Source organism: Mesoplodon mirus, assembly GCF_964341445.2.
Source record: "Mesoplodon mirus genome assembly, chromosome: 9".
Classification (NCBI taxonomy): Eukaryota; Metazoa; Chordata; class Mammalia; order Artiodactyla; family Ziphiidae; genus Mesoplodon; species Mesoplodon mirus.
This window is the reverse complement of record NC_138985.1, coordinates 103,962,288-103,977,467: the sequence shown is the minus strand read 5'-3', so window position 1 is coordinate 103,977,467 and position 15,180 is coordinate 103,962,288. Positions and strand designations below refer to the sequence as shown.

At 44.6% G+C, this 15,180-nt stretch overlaps 1 protein-coding gene across 5 annotated transcripts; it reads right to left on the bottom strand.

Moving 5' to 3' along the window:
* Positions 1-211: 211 nt before the first annotated feature.
* TMEM139 (transmembrane protein 139) lies at positions 212-3,746 on the bottom strand. Of its 5 annotated transcripts, none has more exons than XM_082632591.1 (3): positions 2,530-3,746; positions 1,064-1,313; positions 212-851 (listed from the first exon to the last, which is right to left on the bottom strand). In XM_082632591.1, the coding sequence occupies exons 2-3, from the start codon at positions 1,294-1,296 to the stop codon at positions 458-460; spliced, it is 627 nt and encodes a 208-aa protein (XP_082488717.1). In that variant the 5' UTR covers positions 1,297-1,313; positions 2,530-3,746; the 3' UTR covers positions 212-457. The 5 variants fall into 5 exon arrangements, with proteins under 5 accessions (XP_082488717.1, XP_082488718.1, XP_082488716.1 ...); XM_082632592.1 differs by lacking the exon at positions 2,530-3,746 and adding an exon at positions 2,279-2,443; XM_082632590.1 differs by lacking the exon at positions 2,530-3,746 and adding an exon at positions 2,303-2,382.
* Between the last annotated feature and the right edge of the window lie 11,434 nt (positions 3,747-15,180).

Below are 15,180 nucleotides of genomic sequence, written 5' to 3'. Positions count from 1 at the left end.
AGCGATGTGCCCCTGTGCAAATTATCAATTTTTTCTGACCCTTAGGATCCTCATTTTTCAAATGAGGACAATAATACCTCATCTTTGTGATCTAATAGAGGCAAAGCACCTGGAACAGAAGCAACAGAGCTGTCACTCAGATATTGTTTCTTTTCTTCCTTCACTAGATTCTCTGGAATCTCCTCATCTCAACCTCAGTCTAACTCTGGAAATAACAGGTATGGGGTAGGTCACTGAATATTGCCTGAAGACTCAAATTGTGCCACCTACATCCCTGGGATGTGCCACCTGTAAAACTGGGAAGGACTCACCATAGCCTCACTCCCCTCTGGGTTAAAGTCATCATTTGTGACATCCAGGTGGAGACAGTTCCTGACCCGTAACAGGCACTGGGAAGCATTGTTCGAATGAATGAGTGGGTCTGGTGCAGAAAGATGATATATCCTGGGAGAGTCCTTTAGGGGGGTGTCCAGTTGTTTCCATAGAAAACATCATCATCAAGGGGACCAAAGCTGACATCGTAGGCAGGGGGTGGAGTAAGAGGTTCCAATTTGGGGGGCTCCCGCAAGCTCTGCAGATCAGGAACAGTGGACGCCACTCGTGGTCCCCGAAGCCGCAGGCTGACTGGAGGTCTTCCAGGGCTTCCTGAGATCACAGACCCCTCTGAGCCCACTCGCCTGTCCAGTCTGGCTTTCCTGGTCTCCCCTGCATGGCTAGGCTGTCCCACCTCACGTTCTGGGGGGATTACAACACTGGTGTAGGAGGGTGGTTGATCCACCCCTGGGGGGTGGCACTGTGATTCCAACACTGTGGCCTCTTCGTAGGTTGGCACCTCAAAGGCTTCATTGTCCCTGAGGGGGAGGAGAGATAAGGTCAATAGTGGCTTCCTGAAAGAAGCCTTTTTTCCCTTTTCTATCTTCTACCAGCAAAAGACCCCTCCACTAGCCCCTGACCCTGATACCTGTGACAGGGGAAAGTAGAGGCTGTCCGCCTAGAGTCTAGAGGGACACAGGGAGAATGGTTCCACATGTAATCCTCCAATCCTGCCCACCCCTTAACTCACCGTGCATTGCTTGAGGCCCCTGGGCTCTCGGTCTGCATTGATTGAGACCCCCATTCCAAAACACAGGCCAGGAGGCAGGCCAACAAAAAGAAGCCACCCAAAGTAAGAAAGAAATAAGCAACAGGGGCGATGTCCGGCCGAATCCCCAGCAAAGCCAGCCCCAGGAGGAAGGAGGTGCAACACAGGAAGAGAAGCGGCTTCTGCAGAGTCCCCCACAATTGCCTTGGCACCATGGCCCCTCGCCAGGCTCCTGCAAAAAGACACACAGCCGTTGTGTCTAAACTAGCAATTGGCATCACCGCTGGGTTAGATTTCAAAGTAAGCATATTAGACACCTTTGTTTGGGTTTGTTTCTTCAATCTCAAATCAAATAAATGGCCCAGAGAAGCGATCTGCAGGGTCCCCTTCAGCTCTGGAATTCTCTCTAGGATCACACTGTTGTCCCAGGGTATCAGTATGTGTGGAATAGCCAGGAAACCAGCCCGGGAGTTCTGACTCCCAGCCCTCATGTGAGTTTACTATGTCAGAGCCCTGCGTTCCTTACTTTTTCCTTCTTCCCTATGGTCTCCCTTCCATCTCTGTATTTCTACCCATTCCAGGATCCAGTCCTGGGCAGGCCCTGCCTGGGGCCTCAGGACTCACGGCATTTCTGGAATCCAGGTGATAGGCAGGCCCCGCCCTTTATTATTGCTTGCATCTGACGTCCACCCCCCACCTGCCCAGTCTGAGTCCCTCAGTCTGACCCTTTAGGGCACCACTTACCTTGTTTGACCCCGTCTTCCCATTTCCTCCCGTCAGCCCCATGCTCCAGTTGGAGGGAGGAAGTGCACATAGACACAACAAAGCCACAGGACACAACTACCTGAGAATCTTACAGACAGAGGTCTAGGGCAATGGACAGAGGCCCAGATGATTCTTGACCTCTCCGTGCCCCATGTCTGGCACGGTCCCCCGCCCTCTACCGGCCCTCACTCGGTAAACTCAGATTTCAAGTTTCCTGCCTGGAGTTATTAGCACAGGGGTTGGGAGGCTGGTGGGGAGAAGCCTTTCCATTCCCCTGCAACACAGCAGCAGCATCTAGGCAGCCACTACCCCCAGCCAGCCTGTCAGGAGTTCCCTGAGCCCTGCAGAGGAAGGAGTCACCGATTCTACAAAGGGGCCAGACGGCCTCCTTACACGCCAGCCCCAAAGCCACGACCCTCCTGCCCCTCTTACCAGCGCTACGAGTTCCTCCCTCACCTGTCTCACCAGACTGCAAGGTAGGTAGGTAGTGGGCGGGGGTGGGAGGAGGAGACGGGGTGGCGCCCACTGGTTCCACCCACTTTTCTGCCCCAATCCTGCGCGAGATTCCTCCTCCCCTTTTCTGCTGAAGGCTGAACTCCTACTGCCCCACCTTGATTTTTCTGCCTCTTATTTACTCCACCCATCCCCTACAGCGCCCTAAAGAGAGAACTCCCCAAACTCACCCCCAGTGATCTTTGTACTTCGGACCAGAGTGAAATTCGCATTTCTTCTCCTTTCTGCTCAATGCGCTTGGTATTCCGGGCAGTTTGCATTATATTTAGGTCATACGTTTTGTGCCTGGGAGCGGAGGCCACGGTTTATTTGATCTCTGCGGAACACGCAGTGCTTTGCACACTGTAAGCACCACCGTGGGCATGGAATGATGTGTCCTACTTCTGCTGCCAAAGTACCATTTCTGTAAGTTCCTTGTTTTCTGCAGACCCGTAAGACGTGTTGTGTATGCTTCTTGGCCCAGTTAACGCTTGATTCTTCACAGGCCCCCTCCGAGGTGATGCTGCGGAGACTGTCTCCACTGCGTCCGCACGGCGTTCCTTCCTCCCCTGCCCACACCTTTTCCCGCTATACAGTGACGTTCTGTTTACATACCTTCCTTCTGAAACCGAGCAGGACCCTGAGGAGCCCTCCGGGGTACAAAAGCCTTTCTGGGTCCCCTGTTTCTCGTTGGTAGGAAAAAGGCTTTAGCCTCCGAGACTTTCCCTGAGTTTCAAAGGGCAGATTCAAACAGTTTCTAATTACGGAAGGAAGGCAATGTAGAAACCGTGGAGGAGCAGTCAAGAAACAATAGCTCTGCGATGAAGCCAAGTCCTGGTTCCTCCTCAAGGGATATAGTGGCAATATACCCTTGAGTTCTTCTACAGGAGCTAAGGCCTCCTCCCAGGTGGAGGATGGTAACTTCAGGCTGTGCACAAAATTCCTGGAGCACCGCCCTGTTACCTTACCACCAACCAATCAGAGGAAAGTCGCACACCTCACAGCCCTCACCTCGTGTTTTGCCTTTGAAAACTCTTCCCCCAAACCATCAGGGAGTTCAGGTCCTTTGAGCAAGTGCTTCCCTTTCTTCTTGCACAGCCCTTGCAATAACTTTTCTCTGCCCCAGACACTGACGTTTGGGCTTCTTGGGTCTCACTGTGGAGCAGACAAGCGAACTTGTGTTGGGCAGCACTTCTGTTGTGAGCTTCTCAGGGTGAGTGATTAGTGTCAACCATCCTGAATCTTTGAAGCTAACGCAGCTCCTGACACATGGTAGGTGCTCACTGAACACAGTCGAGGCTCTCCTTAGAAGGCTCCCGCTCCACCTGGCCTCACCACACACTGGAGATCTGGAACCCAGTTCAGTTATGGATCTGGCGGTAAGTCTGGGTGAGGCAGGTGCTGGAGGCGTACTTTGTTCCTGAGACAGGGCTGGACTCTGCCTTCAGAACGTTACTAGTGGACAAACCGAAGAGGTAGCAGTGCTGGGGCACAGCCGGGGCTACTGCAGCGGAGGATGTGTGGCGTTGCGGGTGGGGGTGGGGCGGAAGAGAGAGGAGGAGAACAAAAATGAGGACACGGGTGAGAGCGAGTGTGCCTGGGGTTGTGTGTGTATGTAGTGGTGGGGTGTCAGTGTCGATTCTCTGTCCCAGACTGGCAACGGAGAGGGAGGTGATCATGTAACAGGAAGGCTATGATAGTCGATAAGTGAGCTGTGTCTCTCTAGGAAGTGGGAATGCAGGGTGGGAGTGTAACAGGGAAGAGAGCCAATGTTGACTCCGTGTGGGATCTGTTGCTTTGACTTTAGCCTTTCTCATTGCTTTTGTGATTATAATCATACATAATGGCCTGCCTCAGGGAACCCTACCCACCTGTGAATGGCTGCAAGAAAGAAGAAATGAACACATCCCCTCCCGAGGCTGGCCATTCCAAGAGAGGTTTTGCCAGACTGATAGTCCTTTTTACTTTACTTCCTCCCCGCCTCTCTCTCTCTATTCTACCTTTTTACTTTACTTCCTTCTCTGATTCTATAAAAGAAACTGGCATCCAGACCCCAATAGGATGTTTTTTGGGGGGACCCTAGTCCGCCATCTTCTCGGTCTACCGGCTTTCCAAATGTTCCTTGCCTCAACACCTCGCCTCTGATTTATTGGCCCATCGTGTGGAGAGCATGGGGTGCTTGGACTCAGTAACAGGAGAGCTGGTTGTTATGAAACCAGAGGGAAGGGGGCAGGGCACAACCTTTGAAAGCATGACATAGCCCGAGGACATGACATAGACTGATTAGAACCAAATGGGTCCAAGATGGCGGACAAGTCAACTTCCTCTAGACCTTGAGCCTCACAATACACTCACTGTAACACATCAGCAAGCTAAATGACACCACCCACAGGTGCCATGACAGTTCCAAGACCCACCGTAAGGATCAAAAAGTGGGCAGTGGCCCAATTCCTGGAAATCCCCGCCCCTTCCCAAAATAGCTGGAATACTCCTTTCACTCATTAGCCTAGGAAATTACCCACCCCTACAAAAACTGACAACCCCATATACCCTGGTGCCTTTCTCACCTTCTGAGATGGCCCACAGTTTATGGAGTATGTTTCTCTAAATAAATCCACTTCTTATCTATCCGTTTGTCTCTCACTGAATTCTTTCTGCGATGAAACATCAAGAACCAGAGCTTCATTAAGTCCTGAAACTAGGTGTGTGATCTCAGTTGGAAGACTGGGTTTTGGCTGGGTTTGAGTCCCAGCTGCATGGGTTCGAGTCCCAATCTGGGTTTAGGCTGAGTTCAAGTCGCAATCTGAGGGGCATGGTTTCAGTTACAGCTGGCCCTTTAAATCTGCGGGTTCCGCATTCACTCAGATTCATCCCACCTCGCATAGAAAATATTCAGAAAAAAAAAAAATCTAGAAAGTTCCAACAAGCAAAACTTGAATTTGCTGAGTGCTGGCAACTATTTATATAACATTTACATTGTATTTACAGCTATTACAAATCATTTACATTGTTGGGTATTATAAGTAACAGAGATGGTTTTTTTTTTTTTTGAAGATGTTGGGGGTAGGAGTTTATTAATTTATTTATTTTTGCTGTGTTGGGTCTTCGTTTCTGTGCGAGGGCTTTCTCTAGTTGTGGCAAGTGGGGGCCACTCTTCATCGCGGTGCGCGGGCCTCTCACTATCGCGGCCTCTCTTGTTGCGGAGCACAGGCTCCAGACGCGCAGGCTCAGTAGTTGTGGCTCACGGGCCTAGTTGCTCCGTGGCATGTGGGATCTTCCCAGACCAGGGCTCGAACCTGTGTCCCCTGCATTGGCAGGCAGACACTCAACCACAGCGCCACCAGGGAAGCCCCATAGAGATGGTTTTAAAGTGTACAGGAGGATGTGCTGAGTTGTGTGCAAATACTAAACCATTTTATATAAGGGACTTGAGCATCCTCAGATTTTGAGCATTTGTAGGGTTTCACTCCAGTGTGTACTCTATGATATCCAATGAGATGTGAGCTTTGAATGAAGGCTTTTCCACATTCATCGCATTTGGGGGTCCTGGAACCAATCCCCTACTAATACGGAGGGATGACTATCTTGTTTCCACCAATTTTCTTACTATTCAGCTCATAAGGAGAAAGTACGGCTGGGATCAGAAGGACTTGGACCTACAGTGAATATATTAATAGAAGGAAATTGGCCAAGAGTCATTGGTATGCAATGATAACTAAGAAGGCTTAGTTAAGGAGTGAGTTCTGGGGGGTTTGGGGAGTGTCGGCTGAGAGGTAAGAGGGTCAAAGGGTGAAGGCCTGAAAGTCTACAGTGTGAAAAGTCATGCAGCCTGGGTGAGGTGGGACCTTTGTAGCTTAAGGCTCTTGGTTGCTAGAAGGAGCCTGCACTAGAGAGATTTGTTAAGTAAGAACTGGATCCAAGTCATAGGGGCTGGACTGCTGTCCGGCTGTGCCCTGCAATATATTCTCTATTTCGATAATTTTAAATAGATTTTCTAAAAATTCCATTTTTTACAAAATATAAAATGTTACAAAATATTTAAAGGCTAAAGAAAAAGTTGTCCACAATCTCATTACCCTAACATGGCCAGTTAAAATTTCTATACATTTCTTCCAGTCTGTTCACACACAAACCAGAATATACTCTAGTTGAGATCAGAGTATATTCACCATTTTGTTATCTTTTAAAAAACTTTAAACATTGTAACAGAATTGCCTTTTGATATAGTTTTTATTGTAGTAATTTCTAACAGCCAATAAGGTAATATTTTATTGAATGGATATACCATAATTTAACAGAGCTTTATATTATGTTATTCAATAACATTGAGTTTATTTTATTCAATTTTTCTTTTTTTTTCCTCTTGGTCATCAAAATAATGCTTTAAGAGACAAAAAAGTAGGTTAGTGGTTGCTAAGGGCTGGAGAGAGGGAGGAATAGGAAGTAACTGAATGGATTTATTGCTTTGGGTTAATGAAAATGTTTTCTAATTAGGTAGTAGTGATGCTTGTACAACTCTGTGAATATACCAAAAAAAAAAAACCACACAACCCATTGAATTTTACACTTTAAAGGGGTGAATTGTACCTCTATAAAGCTGTTTAAAAAATATAATTCTGGACTTCCCTGGTGGCACAGTGCTTAAGAATCCACCTACCAGTGCAGGGGACACGGGTTCGAGCCCTGGTCTGGGAAGATCCCACATGCCGCGGAGCAACTAAGCCCATGAGCCACAACTACTGAAGCCTGTGAGCCACAACTACTGAGCCTGTGCGCCTAGAGCTCGTGCTCCACAAGAGAAGCCACCGCAGTGAGAAGCCCGCGCACCACAACGGAAGAGTAGCCCCTGCTCACCGCAACTAGAGAAAAGCCTGCGTGCAGCAACAAAGACCCAACGCAGCCAAAAATAAGAATATATATATATATATATATATATATATATATATATATATATAATTCTATCTTCTTGGGTGTAGTTTTTCCTTCTTTTGGGGTTATTTCCTCCAGCTGAATTCTAAGGAATGTCATTACTGAGACAAGCATGGTGAAAGTTTTTATTGTCCTGAATGCCTGTGGCCAAACTCCTTCCCAAAGTTTTTACTTTCCTTTTTTCTTTATCAACTTAGTATCCTTAGCAGAATATGAATTCACCATTTAATTCAATTGTCTTTCCTCTTTCTACTTGCCTGCTTCCCACAAAGCACCTGGCTAGAGTCTGGAACTCCCCTCTTGGCTGGTCTACCACGCTGCCTCATTTTGGAGGATAATGGTGCAGGGAAGTGGGTGGTCAGAGGAAAAGGGAGAAGTGCAGATAATCCACAGACTTTCTGGGAAGGGTCACGGGTGTCTACCGCTGTGTGCTTCTGTGTCTCCAGATTTCTGTGGTTTTGTGTTTCTGAATCTGGATCTGTTTTATACTTACAGCCAACGTGTGTGGAGTGTTTTGTACGTACTGCTCATTGTGCTAAATGCTTTACACAAATTAGGTAATTTAAAATATAATTTAATAAGGGGTAGTTATTATATCATTTTGTAGGTGAGGTCAGAGACTTGAGAAAAATACATAGCTAATCAAGGGTGGGTCAAGATTTGAACCCACAGTCCCAGTCCAGAGCACTGGCTCTTAACCACTATGTCATCCAACTCTTAACACTTTTTTTTTTGGCTGCCTAATTTAACACAACACCTATGACATTCTAAGATCGTTACCTAATTTAACACAACACCTATGACATTCTAAGATCGTTACCCTGGTCTTCCCTGGAGGAGTGGTTAGATGCCATTTTCCCCATTGTTTGTCATCTTAAGAAAAGACTGATTTTCAGATAGCAAAGGTAGCAAAAGAGAATATCAGAAGATAAGATAAGGTTATTGGCCTATAAAGCAAGATTAGAAATTAAGATTGTAGGCTCTATCAGGATTTTCATCTTTTATGAGCTAATTAAGACTGATCATAAAAAGTAACATTTTAACTGAACAGCTCTTAGAAGCCTCATGTGCACCGTGACTTCTTCTAACACAGTGTTGGTGGTAGAAACAATTTGGTCCACATCCACAATCTCATTTGATCCTTAATAACAATTGTGGGGTGAATCTGATTATCATTTTCATGTTACAGAGGAAGAAACCAGCTCAGAGAAAGCCCCCGATTTGTTTAGTTAGAATCAAACTCAGAATCTTGATCTTTTAACTCTGTTGAGGGTTTTTTCTTCTGTGTTAGTTGCCTTACAGCTCCTCCAAATGTGTAGGGAAGGTGGTTAAATGATATAACAGGAAGTAAATCAGAAACATTGATATTTTGGGGGATGGAAATGCTTTCAAAGAATCCCCAAGTATGTAAGGATAAATATTACCCTCACCAGCTAGTTGTAACATTGTACAAAGCTCACTGGGAATGAACTGAGTGAACAGTGGTGTTCAGTGCTGTCAGGTATTCAGCACTATGCCACAAAAAGCAATCCTGAAATTTAAGAAACTGAGTGTGGTTTTTGCCAAGTAACACAAAAAGCATTGTTTTTATTAGAAAATTCTACAGATAGTGGCAACAGTGTCCCACATAACTGTGTCCCCACACATGAGGAAATAGGGCTGTATTGTGGTTAATCACATATTTTTTGGAGATGGCCAAACCAGGTTTCAAATCTCAGCTCAACCACTTAACTGTGTGACCTTGGGTAAGTACTTAGCCTTTCTGGGCTTCAGTTTCTAATTTGTAAATTGGTGAAAATAAGCCCAAGCTTATCACCCCTTTCCCACCCCACTCCTGCAGCCTGGCTATGACCCAGGAGCTACAGCCAAAGTCTGAGTGTAATGGCCACACCAGGGACCCACCTGTAACAGGGCCACCATCCTGTCATGGGGACTGGATTTCACTATGGAGCATTTGTTTGTAACTTACATTGTACATCATCCTCTGCTAATCTCTAAAGTTATCTATCCAGGAAATGTAACACTTTTGATATTGGTCTCCAGGATTTTCTGAGGTGGATGGAAAGATGACAGCCTGACACGCTGTATGAAAGAGTTAATGATTAAACACAGTATCTGAGACGGTATCAATGTGTGAAAGTATCAATGTGTGGATATTAACAAATTTTTTAAACATAAAACTTAAAGATATAGATTACTAAAGATAATTATTTTAGTTAAAAAAATAATCTATACTCATAGTATAGATTTCAACAGTTAAAAAGGATTAGAGGGGCTTGCCTGGTGGCACAGTGGTTGAGAGACCGCCTGCCGTGTCGATGCAGGGGACACAGGTTCGTGCCCCGGTCCGGGAAGATCCCACATGCCACGGAGCGGCTGGGCCCATGAGCCATGGCCGCTGAGCCTGCGCGTCCGGAGCCCGTGCTCCGCAACGGGAGAGGCCACAACAGTGAGAGGCCCGCATACCGCAAAAAAAAAAAAAAAAGGATTAGAGTAAAAAGTAAATCTTTACACCCCCAAACCTCAGTCTCTCAATCCCCTTTCCTAGAGACAACTACAGTTTCCCAACTTTTTCTGGAGAGCCTCCCAGAGAGATATTGACCAAGCAAATGTAATATAATCAGGCTCCCTTTCTTTATACACATGGGAGCATGTCATAGATATTGTTTTTATATTTTGCTTTTTCTACGTAACAACACATACTGGAGATTGTTCCTTATCAGCATGTATAGACCATTTTATTATGAGTTCTTAAAAACACAGAAAAGAATTTTTCAGTGAACACTCATGTACACACCATCTATATTCTATAATTAATATTTCATTATACAGGGCTTCCCTGGTGGCGCAGTGGCTAAGAATCCACCTGCCAATGCAGGGGACACGGGTTCAAGCCCTGGTCCAGGAAGATCCCACATGCTGTGGAGCAACTAAGCCTGTGCATTGCAACTACTGAGCCTGCGCTCTAAAGCCTACGAGCCACAACTACTGAGCCAGCGTGCTGCAACTACTGAAGCCCACACACCTAGAGCCCATGCTCCACAACAAGAGAAGCGACAGCAATGAGAAGCCCATGCACCACAATGAAGAGTAGCCCCCGCTCGCCACAACTAGAGAAATCCCGCGTGCAGCAACAAAGACCCAACACAGCCAAAAATAAATAAAATAAAATAAATAAATTTATAAAATAAATTTCATTATACTTTATTACATATCTATCCATCACTTTATCTATCCATCAATATATCTTATTTTTTGATACATTTCAAAGTAGGCTGCAGACATCAGCACACTTCCACCTAGCTACTTCAGCGTGCATAAAAGTAACAAGAATTAAATATTAGTTTACAGTTAACTTTTTTTTTTTTTTTTCCGGTACGCGGGCCTCTCACTGCTGTGGCCTCTCCTATTGCAGAGCAACAAGCTCTGGATGTGCAGGCTCAGTGTCCATGGCTCACGGGCCCAGCCGCTCTGCGGCACGCAGGATCTTCCCGGACCAGGGCACGAACCCGTATCCCCCGCATTGGCAGGCGGACTCTCAACCACTGCGCCACCAGGGAAGCCCTAACTTTTTTTGAAAGTAAAATTTGCATGCAGTGAATTGCACAGATTTTAACTGGACCATTCCATGAGTTTTGATAAAATTTACATTGGTATAACCCAAACTCCAATCAAGAGAGGAAACATTACTATCACCCAGAAAGTTCTATCATTCCCCTTCCCACTCAACCCCATAGGCAAAAAGATGTTCAACATTACTAGGGAAATGTAAATTAAAATCACAATGAGATACCACTACACACCAATCAGAAAAGGTAAAATAAGAAATTGTAATAACACCAAATCCTGGTGAGGATGTGGAGAAATTGGATCACTCATGAATTGCTGGTGTGAGGGAAAATGGTATGGCTACTCTGGAAAAGTATAGCAGTTTCTTTACAACACTAAACACTCGCTTACCACATGACTCGGCAATTGTACTCCTGGGCATTTACCCCAGAAAAATGAAAATTTATGTGCACACACAAACCTGTACATGCATGTTCGTAGCAGCTTTACTTGTAATAGCCCCTGTGGTATTGTGATTGATAAGATATATATTTATATACACACATATTTGGATATTCAGATGACCAAAATATATTTCTTATATATATGTGGTTTTAGTCCACGGTTCCTGGCTCACAGCTTCCAAAAGCCTTGTAATTTCCTAAGCATTGACAGTGATAAGGGTGTCTTTTGTGAATGAAGTGACTTTTAGAAGCACCTAAAGATCGGGGGCCTGGTTGCCAGGAGAACCAACCAAGTGATTAGAGGGTTGGAATTTTCAGTTCCACTCCCTGATTTCTGGGGAGGAGAGAGGAGCTTGAGGTTAAGTCAGTTGCCATTGGCCAGAGATTTAGTCAATCATGACTATGTAATGAAGTCTCCATAAAAACCCCATTTTCGGAGAGCTTCCACAATGGGAAACCAGGATGCTTCCATGTGCCACCATGCTGGTCCCCAAGCTCCATGAGGACAAAAGCTCCTTTGTTCAGGACCTCGCCCTATGTATCTCTTCATCTCCATGAGGACAGAAGCTCCTTTGTTCAGGACCTTGCCCTATGTATCTCTTCATCTGGGTTTTGAATAATATCCTTTAATATACTTTTATAATAAATCAGTAATCTAGTGAGTAAATGGGTTTTATTGAGTTCTGTGAGCCGTTCTAGCAAATTAATTAAACCCAAGAAGGGGGTCATGGGAACCTCTGGTTTATAACCAGTCTGTCAGAAGCACAGGTGACAACCTGGACTTGCACCTGGCATTCGAAGTGGAGGGTGGTCTTACATGTGGAATGTAATGCTATCTCCGGGTAGATAGTGTTGGAATTGAGTTGAATTCTTGAACACCCTGCTGGCATCAGAAAATTGCTTGTTGGTGTGGGGAAGCCTACACACACACACACACACACACACACACACGTTGGAATTTGGTCCAGAAACTGTTTTTCAGCCCCAAAGTGGAAACAACTTAAATGTCCTTCAACAGGTTAAACAAACTGGCACATCCATACCAAGGAACAAGACTCAGCAATAAAAAGAAAAAAGCTACAAACTACAGAGACACATAGTACCTTGGGTGGACCTCAGGGGGTTATGCTGAGTGAAAACAAGCCAATCTGATTCCGTTCATACAGCCCTCGTAAAATGACAACTATGTGAACAGATCACGGTTGCCAAGGGTTAGGGAAGTGGGGAGGGAGGGAGGGAGGGAGGTGGCTATAGCTACAAAAAGGGCAGTATGAGGGATCCCTAAGCTGGAAGCATTCTGTGTCTAGACTGTGGTTGTGGTCACATGAGTCTACAGGTGATAAAATTATACGGAATTAAACACAGACACACAAATGTGTGCATATCAAACTGGTGAAATCTGAATGAGGTTGATGGATTGTATCAATGCCAATTTTCTGGTTGTGTTATTGTACCAGACATGCAAGATGTCACCATTGGGGAAACTGGATGAAGGGTATATGGAATCTGTGTATTATGCCTGACATTTGTGTTAAAAAAAAAAAAGGGCATTTCTCGAAGCATACACAAAAAAGTGAAGAGTGGGAAAGGGAGGACTCTTCACTTTTCATTTCACACCATGCTCTGTTTTTTGTTTTTGTTTTACCACATGCATGCAATACTTTGTTGTCTTTAATTACCACTTGTGTTTTGGTTCTGTAAAAAAGTATCACTTTTGGGACTTCCCTGGTGGTCCAGTGGTAAAGAATCCACCTTCCAATTCAGGGGATGTGGGTTCGATCCCTGGTCAGGGAACTAAGACCCTACCTGCCGTGGGAAAACTAAGACCACGTGCCACAACTACTGAGCTCACGTGCCTCAGCGAGAGAGCCCACGTGCTGCAAACTACAGAGCCCACGGCGCCCTGGAGGCCGCACGCCATAGCTAGAGAGAAGCCCGCACACTGCAATTAGAGAGAAGCCCGTGAAGCTGGCGCCCTTCAACAAAGACCCACGCAGCCAAAATATATATATATATATATATATATATATATATATATATATATATATATATAATTTTTAAGAATTTTACCTAAAAAAGTTGTGTTTTAGAAGCATAACATTATTTGGTAAGCTTGGAATTTGAATTACAACACAAGGAAGTGGTTCAGTATTGAATTCTGAGCATTGACATAATTGCAAATTTTATATTACAACTGTTGATAAGAAGGAGAGGAGAGGAAGCAACTAAGTATGAAACGGTTTAAATTATAGAAAAGTGTTCCTTAATTGAAATAAAATATAGCTGCATTTGGAGGCTTTTCCTTTTCTCGCTGTGATGGTTAGTTTTATGTGTCAACTTGACTGTGCTAACGGATGCCCAAAGAGCTGATAAAACATAATTTCTGGGTGTGCCTGCGAGGGTGTTTCCAGAAGAGATTAGCATTTGAATCCATAGACGAGGTGGTTCTCACCAATGCGGGTTTTCATCATCCAATCCACTGAGGGCCGGAATAGCACAAAAAGGCAGAAGGGAGAATTTGCTCTGTTTGAACGGAGACAGCCATCTTCTCCTTCCCTCGGACATTGGCTCTCCTGGTTCTCAGGCCTTTAAACTTGGACTGGAACTGACCCCAGCTTTCCTGGGCCTCCAGCTTGCAGATGGCGAATGATGGGACTCCTCAGCTTCCATAGTCATGTGAGCCAATACCTCACAATAAATCTTTCTATATATTTATAAACATTCTATTGATTCTTTTTGGGAGAACCCTAATATAATCATTTTTTATTCTATTTGGCATAAGTTCAGACATTAAAATCTAGATCACATGTGTAAGGATTAGTCTAGAAATTGTCTCATTCCTTCAGTGAAGATTAAATTCTTCCATTGGATTAGAAAAATAGGATGCTAGGACTTCCCTGGTGGCGCAGTGGTTAAGAATCCACCTGCCAATGCAGGGGACACGGGTTTGAGCCCTGGTCTGGGAAGATCCCACATGCCGCAGAGCAGCTGACCCTGTGCGCCACAACTGCAGAGCCTGCGCTCTAGAGCCCACGAGCCACAACTACTGAGCCCACGTGCCACAACTACTGAAGCCCACACGCCTAGAGCCCGTGCTCCACAACAAGAGAAGCCCACGCACCACAACGAAGAGCAGCCCCTGTTCGCTGCAACTAGAGAAAGCCCGCGTGCAGCAGCGAAGACCCAACGCAGCCAATAAATAAGTAAATAAATAAATAAATGAGTAACTTAAAAAAAAAAAAAAAAGAGTACTCCTCTTAAAAAAAAAAGAAGAAGAAGAAAAATAGGATGCTAGAGCCTTTAAAGGAAGAGTGGCCAGGACTGGGAAATCTGCCTCTACAATAAGAGATTATACCACATTAGTCTGGGATGAGATTTAGGATTAAGTTAAGCAATCGATAAATTTAGGAAACAATGAAGATACACAATTGTGCCCAAATGTGAATTTACAAATTTTTATTTTTTTTTACTTAAGTTTTTTTTTTGTTTACCAGAATGATCATTTAAAAAACCTATGCAAATAAAATGAAAACATTTTGATGTATTTTATTCCAGATTAATACATTAATGCCCTCTGTATTTTTAACATCAAGACCTAATTGAGATCATACTATATAGTTTCATCTTTTTTCCAATCAATTATTATATCCTAAGAATTTCCAAATTTCCTAAAAATTTTTCACAAATATAATTTTTGATGGCTATGAAACCTTACATTCTGGATGTACCATAACATTAAAAAATCCTCCTGTTTGATGTTTAAGTCATTTGGTATCACAAATAATGGTGAGACAAGCATCTCTATTCATAAAATTTTGTCTCTACTCACACTGCTCTCAGCGTATATGAGAACTTCAATATACTTGAATATATTTAACTGCAATACGTGAAAAGTTCCAT